The 11566-nt window shown below is 34.5% G+C and overlaps 2 protein-coding genes across 4 annotated transcripts in view; both read right to left on the reverse strand.

Moving 5' to 3' along the window:
* LOC106881322 (zinc finger protein 239) overlaps positions 1–966 on the reverse strand; it is a 4047-nt gene extending 3081 nt beyond the window's left edge. The window contains exon 1 of the mRNA XM_014931667.2: positions 727–966. The gene's annotated coding sequence lies outside the window, so the exon portion shown is untranslated. The remainder of the gene's footprint in view (positions 1–726) is intronic.
* A 4621-nt stretch (positions 967–5587) lies between these two features.
* On the reverse strand, positions 5588–11470 carry LOC128248340 (zinc finger protein 239-like). 3 transcript variants are annotated; one of them, XM_052969351.1, is made up of 2 exons: positions 10816–11470; positions 5588–7889 (listed from the first exon to the last, which is right to left on the reverse strand). In XM_052969351.1, the coding sequence occupies exon 2, from the start codon at positions 7144–7146 to the stop codon at positions 6256–6258; it is 891 nt and encodes a 296-aa protein (XP_052825311.1). In that variant the 5' UTR covers positions 7147–7889; positions 10816–11470; the 3' UTR covers positions 5588–6255. The 3 variants fall into 3 exon arrangements, with proteins under 3 accessions (XP_052825311.1, XP_052825310.1, XP_052825309.1); XM_052969350.1 differs by having other exon boundaries at positions 10369–11470; XM_052969349.1 differs by having other exon boundaries at positions 10230–11470.
* Positions 11471–11566: the final 96 nt, after the last annotated feature.

Genomic DNA, 11566 nt, shown 5'->3' on the forward strand with positions numbered 1-11566 from the left:
TCACTGAGATGCAACACAATTTTGTCAGTGAACAGGTCGCGGTCTCAGAGCGAGGAAAATATTTTGACAAATTAAATTTAAATGTTGAAGTGAATCTGACGGCTTTTGTGTGTTATTTTAAATGGCTTATAAACACCTTCCACGCTGCAATTGTTTACAATAAGTTTCTGTTCAAAAATTTTTTACCATTGTTTATTAATATTTTAAGTTGAATACAATGTTTCTATTGTTGTTTAAAGTTCTTCTATATCGTTAAATTGAAACTAAAATATCCACATTGAACACAAGATAAACGTAAATATTTAAACATATACAGATAGATGCCTCGTCAAAACACAAAACACTTTGGATGAACAAAACATACCGGGATCCAGAACAAACTGATATGGTTGAAAAGAGATTCAATGACAACAGAGAAAAAACAGGATTTGTTATTAATTATGACAATCTGTCACAAATGATACTTGAAAGTTGCCATGCTTAATGTTTGGCACATAGTTTCTGAAACTGAATGCTGTTAGTATTTAAATTCAATCGAGATTAAGCCTGAATGTAAATAACACCTGACTACCAATAGATCATAATATGGATTATTACAACAGAGAAGTTTCTTGTACTAGAAATATTAAAATAATTAACAACTGACAAAGCATCAACTTAATGTTTTCTCTGTATTTGGTGAGATAATCAGATATATGGAGATATGTAGAGATATAATATACTCACTATATGTCTAGTCAAGCAATTCCACTGATTTCACAGAACCTTAGCAATAAACTTTAATGCAAACCTAGTTCATCAAATCTTCAGCCGTATTTTCGTAAAAAAAAAGACTTATTTTCTTTTTTCTCATTATGTTGTGCCGTAACACCGAGTGATGGTCTGATCTGTGAGTGTATGCTTATATATATATATATTTAGAGAGATAGAGATACTCAGTTTATGTGCAGTCAACCAACTTTATTTTCACAGAATCTACGCGGCATACTTTAATGCCAACTTAATTCATCAAATCATCAGCCGCGCTTTCGTAAAAATAGATACGTCTCTATTTTTAACTTTCTTCTCTTTGATTTTTATTTAGTTCTTTTTCTCTCTCTTTTATCTTCCTTTGTTAGGAAAAATTCTATTTTTGTGTATTAGCTACATGAACGATGTCATCATTCAAATAATATTTTTATCAAAATGGATGCACATACAAGAAAACAGAGCAAGTTGATCAATTCTTTGTGAGTGAATTTGACAGATGCAGAAGGCCATTGTATATGTATATGTGTGTCAGCCATTTAGGTTTGTTTATGTCTCTATAATCTAGCAGTGTCACACCAATAAAATACTAACTAGACTTAGAAAATAAGAACTGGGGTCAATTTGGTCAACTTAACCATTTAGGGCAGTACTCCATCATGGGCGTTGACAATCTGGTGTGTTTGTTTGCCAGCCCAGGTTTCGCTGCTCATCAAGCTGAGAAGAGTAAGCTATCGACCACTCTCTAACTGATTTGTAGTCCAACCTGTGGGTGTGGAGACCCCCAGCCTACATCCCTGCTCACAGCTCTTGGGCAGAGATGGCTATCAACAAATGCAAACCCTGTTAGTCAGAGTGGCTGTTCCAGTGCATCTTCCTCACCATCCTCCTGGGCAATACCTTTCCATTTTGTCCACCAGGACCATGAGGCAGACTGACAAGTCTTATAAACATAGCAACAAAAATGGCATTAAATAAAAACCAAGTTTATATACAACTGTTTGTTTGGTTATCTATGACCGAGATGTATCTCATACTTTCGCACTGTGTTAGTGTGTAAAAGACTATATTTACATTTTGCTTGCTGTACGAAAGCAAGGACAGGAGAAACAATGTCTGTCACTAATTAATATTACTTTACTTTTTCCAAAAGTTGACAAATTGGTGAAATTGTAAGGGAATCTTAAAAAAATGCATTGTGGTATTTGTTTCAACTCTTTACATTCTGAGATCAAATCCTGCTGAGGTTATATTGCCTGTCATCTGCCCAAGTTTGATAAAATAAAGTACCAGTTAAGTTCAATGGTACTGACTGACCTATCATCTCAAAATATTTGACTTTGTACTTAAATCAGAAACTATTTTCCTTTTCTGGTAGCATAAACGACCATTTCAAATCTGTTCCAACATATATTTTGACTTGATCAGCTGAGTTGTCAGATTTTCAAAAGTCCAAGTCAGAACACTAAAACATATTATTGTATTTAGTCAGATATTGATATAATTTACAATGTGGACACACCCTTTGAAAACAAAGTGACTGGTTTCAGTCTTAATGAATCTCTTCACAGTAACCAGTGTCGGTATATATTTATAATGGACATGAAGGTTTAGATACCTGTGGAGTATCTCCCTCTTCTTCTCCCATTATAATTGTTTTGTAGTTTCAAGAAGCTGGAACGGGTCACTGATTTGTGATGTCTGTGCGAAGTGAGGTGATGAGAATGGCTCCTTAGTACACCACACGGTCGATACAATAAATATAAATAGAACAATGCATATATGTGCCAGAGGGAAATAAGAGACACAACTGGGTAGAACGTTTAAGAGATTTATTGATATGTTAACATGTGTGATTGTGTGTGCGTCATATTTACAGAATAATTGGCAAGCCATCATAAGAAGATGTATGCGTATGTAGAAAGATGTTGACATTAGGACAAATGGTGGCGACGGAGATGGAGGTCACTGAATGCTGCTGGACAAAGTTGATGAGTCTCCATGTGGCTGCTGTTGTGTTGTCGCTGGAAATGGCGGTGTCTTCTGTGGTCAGTGGTTAGACTTTAAAATGCCTGAAACCAAAGACATCGAGATGAGGAAAAGTTAGGTTTTTTTATAAGGAGTTGTGGGCTCAGCTGATGTAGAAAACAGGCTTGTCATACGTGACCTTATTTGAAGGCTGTGGTTGGTTGGGTTGCATATTGGCACGCGATAGAGCAAGAGACAAATTGTGTCAATACCGACCAATCAGAGTAGTGGACACAACAGGGTCCAAAATGTGGTCAAATGCTAGCGGTTATCTACTACATTCGTATGTATATATAATAGAGAGGAGAGGAATTTCACTCAAGTGTACACGACATATTTACTAATAAACTGTGTCAACTAATATATAAATGTATATAAGCTTTTTTGTTCAGTTTGAATTATTACTGGTTGATGTCTGAAGGGAAAACATGGGCAGGGAAGGAGTTCTAGATATAATTTTTTTTAATACAAGTTTTTGTGTGAGATACAGGGTGGTTTGAGTGACTGAAACGATGTTTGGCAGTTCAGAAGAGCAGAGGATGCTATATAGCAAAGAAATAAAAAGAAGCTATAATATACTAGTGAGTTATCACATGCAATGTGAATAAATGTAGTGGTTAGAATGCTGAATTCATGATGGTAAGATTGAGGTTTTGATTTATGGACCAGGTGATGTGCTGAGCAAAATATTTAATTTCACATTGCTCCAGTCCACTCAGCTGGCAAAAATGAGTAATCCAGCAATGGACCAGCATCTTGTTTAGAGATGGAGGGGATATATATATATGCCACACAATCCAAGGAACCAGTTTTATGAGCCTATGGCTCAGGATGAACATTTGATCTTCTCTAGTTCTTTTAATTTTTTATCATAATCATGTGGATGAGACTAATGACTTTTATAACCAAATTGTAAGTAAATTTAATTAGCTTCTTAACAAGATTTCTACTATTTCTACTCTACACATATTAGTAATACTCTGAATTTAATTATTTTAAACCCACAGGTCCACATAGTTACCAGGTCTAGATACATCAGTGGTGATTTTAGGTCAACAAGGATACTCATCTTGATGTTGTTTCTGACTCAAAAAAAATGAACGAGGTCCAGGTTATCAACATACAGGGAACTCTGACATGTAACTAGATGTAAATTCCATTGTAATTACCACAATGAACTTTGAGTCTAAATATACATAATATTCTGAACTAGTTTACTGACTCTGCATCTTGCTTATGGCAACATTATAAGTGTGTGTGCATTTGTGTGTGATGACATATATATATATATATCCTTCCAGTGTGAATGGTTTTTTATACAATGCCATTTTAAAAATCCTGTAAATAATAATAATGGTATTTTTATATAATCTTAGAACTTATGGCAATCAGTGTGCAATGACCAAGGAAGATAGTCTGATAAAGGGGCATATAAGTCCTCGACTGAAAAAAGAAGGCTTTCCTATCCAATATATATATCCTTCCGGTACAAATATTTTTTATATGGCACCATTTTTACAATCCTATAAATAATAATAATGGTATTTTTATATAAGCTTAAAGCTTATGGCGGTCAGCGTGCAATGACAAAGGAAAATAGTCTAATATAAGCCCTCAACAGAAAAAAGAAGGCTTTTCTATCTCCTGCTTTGGCATGGTTTCTATGTCAACCATTTTACAGTGTACAGGGTGCTTATTATGTGGCACCGGCACTGGTACTTTTTATGTAGTACCAACACCAGTAGAGGCACCAAGTAACTTGCAAGATGAATACTTATTAGCAGGGAGAGGGAGTGAAAGGTTAGAGAATAATAGGACAAAGATAAGAGTCTTACCATGAAGAAGAGATAGAGAGAAAGATAGAGACAGTCAGATTGAGAGAGGGGGAGGGGAATAGATGGTGTTGAAGATACATTGGGATCTGCCTGTAAGTATAAGCAGTACAAAGGGGACAGAAAGGCATGCTCCATTAGAGTGTGAAGGGAGCAGCATGGAAGACGGATTTTAAATGATGATGTGCTGGAGCAAAATTTGACAGCTTGCATGAAAGGAAAAGAAAACAATATTCTGTCAAAAAAAATAAAAGTACTTTAAAAAATAACAACTAGATAATGGTTGGAAGGTGACAGTTTACTCAAAGTAGCCATCCTCAGTTTCTATCACAGCAGCCACAAGATGGCTCTGGAACCTGGTGTACGTATTGCTCAGTGTCTCTGGGAAGATCTTTAAATACCTCCTTGATCTTAGCCACCAGTTCAGCTGTGGTATTGTAGGCAGAGCAGTTGGTGTCTTTCTCGACCATACCCCACACAAAGTATTCCATGGGATTACAATTAGAGAATTAGGAGGCGAGAAGTTGGGGCTGATAAAGTCATAGAAATTCTCTGACAACCACTTTTGACTCTTTCTGAAGGTATAACAAAGAGCTGAATCCTGCTGCCACACACATGGCCTTCCAGCAGCTTCACATAGCCATCTGAAATGAGCCTAAAGCCCTGATCAAATATGTGGGTATGAATTCCAGTGTGTAGATGCAATTAGAACGTCTGCTGTGTCCCTTCTTGCTGGCCATGGCTTTGTAGCCTCTGTTGCAGCTGTCCAGGTCTTACAACTTTTACAGAGCACTGAGCAGCAGTTATGATGCTGGCATTTTGATACCTGGTGCAAATCATTATGATACATGTAACTCTTTTTCAATATTCAGATGGCTTCCAATCTCCCATGTCAGCTAACTTTTTCTTAACAACTTTAATGTTAATGCTTTCCAGTGCTGTTGATTGTTTACAAATTCATCAAGCTGTTCCTGAAAAAAAAAAGGTGACATAAAAAAATCATCAAATTTAGCTAAGCACCCTGTGTATGTGTGTGTGCTTTTACTAACGAAGGCTTGCCTCTCTTTTAATAGTTTTTGACATTTTGAATGCCATACTGTACAAAATAACTAGTTTTATTTAAGGTAAAGCATTTATATCAAATCATCCTACTTCCAAATACTTCTAATAGAAAGAAACGGTGTAATAGTTTTTATAGATTATTGCAACTTTACTTGAAAGACAGAAAAATATATCAATCACAAAATAGAACAGTTCATAGCATTAAAATTATGACAAATGTCTGTGTAAACAGAGTGGATATTAAAGTTAATAATTTAAAAATATATATTTTTGATCTTTAATAATCTCATAGAGAGGTCTATACGTTTATGTAAATTTCCTTTTATAAAACATTAAACTGTTTCATATTTACAATGTTTTAGCCAAATTAGGTCAAAATGACATGTAAGTCTATATTCCGTTCCATTGCCATGTTGAACATTCTGGAAAGAAGTTTTTAAAAAGTATGTAGTTTATGTTTGTTAGAGACAAACATTGTTATGAAAACATAGTTCTTATCCACTTTCTGTAATGTTCCCCAAAAATTTCATTGTATTATGCCTCATAGAAATTTGCTTGTGAATTTATGAAGTTTTTCAAAATGATTCTATTCTTTTACTGTTACTTGTCCATGGGCCTTTTTTTTATGATGTCTCAAACTCCTATTCTCAGAGTAAGTTTTACCACAAATATCACAATGATATGGTTTTACACCAGTGTGTACAGGTTTGTGACGGTTTAAATTCTGATTGTCAGCATATGATTTGCCACAAATATCACAAGTGTATGGTCTTTCACCTGTGTGACCACGTATATGAAGTGTTAAATGACCTCTCTGAGAGAAGGATTTACCACAGGTATCACAGTGAAATGGATTCTCACCTGTGTGAATACGTACATGTTGAGTTAAATGACCATTCTGAGAGAATGTTTTCCCACAGATATCACAGTGGTATGGCTTCTCACCAGTGTGTATGCGTACATGTTGAGTTAAATGACTATTGTCAGAAAACGTTTTACCACAGATTTCACAGTAGTATGGGTTGTCACCAGTGTGCACACGTATATGCTTAGTTAATGAACTATTGCCAGAGAATGTTTTACCACAAATATCACAATGGTATGGCTTTTCTCCAGTGTGTACACGTATGTGTTGAGTTAAACCACTTCTGTCAGAGAAACTCTTTCCACAAATATCACAGTTGTATGGTTTTTCTCCAGTGTGCATGCGTATGTGTCTAGTTAATCTATTACTGTCACAAAATTTTTTTCCACAGATATCACAGTGGTGTGGATTATCACCAGTGTGCATGCGTACATGTCTTGTCAATGCACTGTTACCAGAAAATGTTTTTCCACAGGTATCACAAGGGAATGACTTCTGTCTTATGTGAACCTGTTTGTGTTGAGTCAGACTATTACAGACAGAGAATGTTTTCCCACATATATCACAGTGATATGGTTTCTCACCTGTGTGAGTACGTTTGTGATTAGTCATTTTACCTCCTTCAGAAAATATTTCTGCATACCATGCTGATAACTTTTCTTATATATATATATATATATATATATATATATGTATGTATGTGTGTGTGTGTATACAGTTAATTTACCTTTCTGCAAGAAACTTTTCTCACAGATTTCAGTGATGATTTCTCACCTGAATGAATATATTTGGATTTAGTCAAATACCTTACTGTGTAATTGTTCTACCATAGATATCACAGTAGTTTGGCTTTTCACCAGTATGAACACATTTATGCTTGGCCAAATTATTGTTGTCAGAGAAAATTATGGCAAGATTATGCATTGGCAAGCTTTGTATTTCTGAACATTTTTACAGAGACAGCTGTTTTTAGCAACTGATGTACTGTGAATCCTAATAGGTTTGAGTTGGTATGAAGTGTTCTATTATGAATTATAAAAATTTTGATCTGGTATGAAGTAATTTTTGTTTAAATAAGGCTTTAGATTATGTGAATACTTTCTTCTTGATGTTTTTGTGATGTGATTTATTCTGTACACCTACACATGACAGATTCTGTATGTTACCATGCTTCATGTCTCAGTTGCAATATGTTTACAGCCTTAAATTATATTTCAAAGTCACTTATTTGAGGTTATAAAGAACAGCCACTTGTGTACTTCATGTCATAATGTATATCTTCTGTCTTCAAAACCGGACAGATTTCTTTTAAATAAAAGGAATCTATCGTTACCATTTCAATGTCACCAGAAAACCTGAAATAAAGAATATAAGGTATAAAAGGACAATGAAAAGCTAACATGGATGTTATTAGAGAAATGGGGCTTGACTAGATTGAATGAAAGAATAACAGGGAAAGAGAAGACATGAAATAAATCATCTAAATTCCAGATCAGAAACTAGTCAGCTACTTTAAGAGGATTTGTTGCTTTTCAGCAATAACACAATCAACACTGTGATAGAAATATCGACCATTTGATTACATGTATATCCATACATTGTCGGTGTGAAGTGACATTTGATTTTCAACTTGAAATAGTTTTATTGATTTACTGATTGTTACATATATCTATGTAATAACGTAATTGTAAGGTGCGGATGCTGAGCAAATTTAATTGGTTTCTTTTATTCCCCACCACTCTCTACAAAAGATGTTAAAAGTTATTTTGAAAAGCAAAGCTGTTGCAACATTTCGTCGTCATTATTATGTCCCTTTAATCAACGAACTTTATATAATGACGTCCGTGAACAGCGTTTCTGATTTCACTATCAACATTTGTTGAACACCGCTTGAAATTGATAGAAAGGACTATAGGAGACATTGAACCTTTGATATTATAAAGAGGAGTGGTGGTCAGGGAAATGTTGAATGGTGAAGGTAAAATAACAGAAAACGAGAAACATTAGAAGACATTATCAGTATAGTGACAGATAGATGAAAAACCTCTGATGGAATATATGATACAGGTTGTGATGTGGGTAAATTTTCAGATTAACACTTGCATGATTTTCACTAGGGTGTTAGGGTTACGGTTTTAGGGTTAGGGAATTCCGTCCCTAACCCTAACACCCTAGTGAAAATCGTGCGGGTGTTAATCTGAAAATTTACCGTGATGTGTACAATAATAAAAGTGTTCACAACAAAAGGCGTATTTACACAGGTGTGCCCCGCCCCCTGACTTTGTTTCCTCATATCTATTTTTCAATATGTTCTACAAATACGTTTCAGATGGTGTAGATTACGACTATATTAGAATTTGTTGCGAATTTTTTTTCATGGGTGGTTAGAAGAGTTTCAGATAATTTACATGTCCTGACTTTTATTTCCTCATATGTTTTGATGATGATTACAAATATGTTGAAACAAAAAAAAAATTTTTTTTGAGGAGTATTCTACCTTTTCCCTTTTGGAATATGTTGAATGAATATTAAAAAGAAAAAATGAAAACGTCAAGACCCATAGCATACTAAATCGCCTTACCAATAAATTCACCTCTGATAATTTTATTTTTCAAATTATGACGGTATTTCTGGAAATTTTCATTTTATTAGAAAATATTCATGTAGCGAACTCCAGAAGGGAAAGGGAGGAACAGTCCCCAAAAGTAATTTTTTTACACAAATCGTAATCTACATAATCATATTTTTTAAAACATAATTGGAATATACATCATCAGAACGTATGAGGAAACAAAGTCAGGATGTGTGAAATATCTGCTCCCCCGATCAGTTTTTCTTTTCTTATATTAAATTCCGATATAATCGTAATCTAAACCATATGAAAGGTATTTGCGCAAAGTTTCATTAAAAATATATCAATTTTTCAAAATGTTATGAGGAAGGCCTCACTTGTGCAGCTATGTCCAACAAATATATTTCGGTAGATGCTAAAAAGAGGTATGAAGAAAACATGGGTCCTGCAAGTCTTTATATATTATACTCAGGAGTTTTACAACAGAACCAATTAAAAATGCACATATTCAGCAATATACATGAGATGATTGTTAAAATTTACAAAATATAATTACATATTAGTTTATTTATTCATACATTTATTTTCTATATCAAGTTTATTAAATGCCTCTGATCAGAGATTTTTACAGACAAGGTGAAAATTTAGAACGGAGCTAACATTACTTATTTTTAACAATATTTATCTAAATATTTAACAATATGATGTCTAGCACGTTTGCACTGTTCTTGGAGGATTTTATATTTTATTAAAGTGAATTGTAAATAAACACATGGAACACGAGATAAACCTATATATTTATAGAGACCGTGTCGAAACAAACTTCTCTGAATGTTCAAAATATATCAAGGCTCTCTACAAACTGATTTTATTAAAATAAGATTCTCAATAGAGAACACTGTGACAATTAATAAACAAAGAGCTATCGTATATTTAGTTTTAGTAAATAGTTTCAAAAACTAAACATTGCTGATATTTTAACTTTCAAACAGCGATTAAACATAAATGTAAAATAACACTTACTATCAATACATCATATTGTGGGTTGTTACAACAGATGTTTGCCCTAGAAATACTAAAACATCATATTCAATAATTAGCTACTGACAATAGATCAACTTACTGATATCATTCATTCTGTATTTTCCCACAATTTGATGTCATAATATAAAAAAGGTGAACAGATCTCTGAGTATTTACACTGATATATATATAGGTTCAATAAATAAACTTGGTTGATAACATAAAACTTAGTTATATACTTTAATAAGATAAACCCAGTTGTAATCCAGGTAGAATGCATCAGAATATACAAGCATAGTCAGGAAAAGAAAGAAAACAACGAAGTGGAGTTGAGAGAATTTCATTACATTGCGAGGAAGAAGCAAAAAATAATTCATCAAAAATAGAAGAGAGAGAACAGAAAAGGAGAATAGCATTAAGTGATCTTATGAAATTGAAGCAGAATGACAAATTGCAGAGCGGAAGTGTGGAGAACACTGTTTTGCATCCAAAAGAGCGAAAAGCTGAGGAAGATAAGTAACTGACTGACTATAAAGATTAAAGAAATGTGTGTGCATGTTGAGTGTGGTGTCCTGAAGTGTGGTTGGTGTGAATAGAGCAAAAAGAGAGGGCTAGATGTAATGTGTGTGAAGATGTGGACGTGCGCATGCTGGAAATTAGGGGTTGGTTGTGAAGAGAAAGGTTACGTTTTTAGAGGAAAATAAACAGTAATAGTATGGAGGAATGCGCTGCAATAGCGCGTCGCAGTTTATGATTCCCAATTCCAGGCGACAACCCTCCAACTTATGGATCTGTTAAGTAGGCGTTGCTAGTGATGGTTTTACGAAGTCGGAGTGCAAATCCTCAACTTCTTTAAGTCCGTCTTTTACGACACGCAGAGGAAATATTGGATCTATTCTTTGACATGTTGGTCTCCACTTAGCATGAGATGATAGTAACTTGATAATTAATCTCAGCCTTGATTAGTGTGTGTTTAATTAGAGAATTAATTGCAGTTAATTTTCAGATAAACACCCGCACGATTTTCACTAGGGTGTTAAGGGTTAGGGACGGAATTCCCACCCTAACACCCTAGTGAAAATCGTGCGGGTGTTAATCTGAAAATTTACCTTAATTGCTATTCCCAATGCAAATGAGAGACAGGAGTTCTGTTTTGTCGCATAATGTCACAAAATGAGAGATACAGGCAGGTGTGGCCTGGAGAATTAATGTAGCCTCAGTGATTTGGTTGTTGGACGCCCAAGAAGTATTCCGTAAATTATGTTGAGGAAAGACTTCTTTTTGTACCCCTCCCCTTTTATTTTTTTTTATTCACAGAAACCCCTGTTTTCGGGTACGGAGATTGCGAATTTGGAAAAAAAATTGGCAAAAATTGGCATTTCAAAATTTCAATCCCCCACCTCCACCCATTCCTTCATTTTTGACGTTTATCAGAAT

Source organism: Octopus bimaculoides, chromosome 7, assembly GCF_001194135.2.
Source record: "Octopus bimaculoides isolate UCB-OBI-ISO-001 chromosome 7, ASM119413v2, whole genome shotgun sequence".
In the NCBI taxonomy this organism is placed as follows: domain Eukaryota; kingdom Metazoa; phylum Mollusca; class Cephalopoda; order Octopoda; family Octopodidae; genus Octopus; species Octopus bimaculoides.

Excerpts from the sequence above, each read along its gene's own strand:
- LOC128248340 (XM_052969351.1), bottom strand. The coding sequence starts at position 7,146 with ATGACTAATCACAAACGTACTCACACAGGTGAGAAACCATATCACTGT.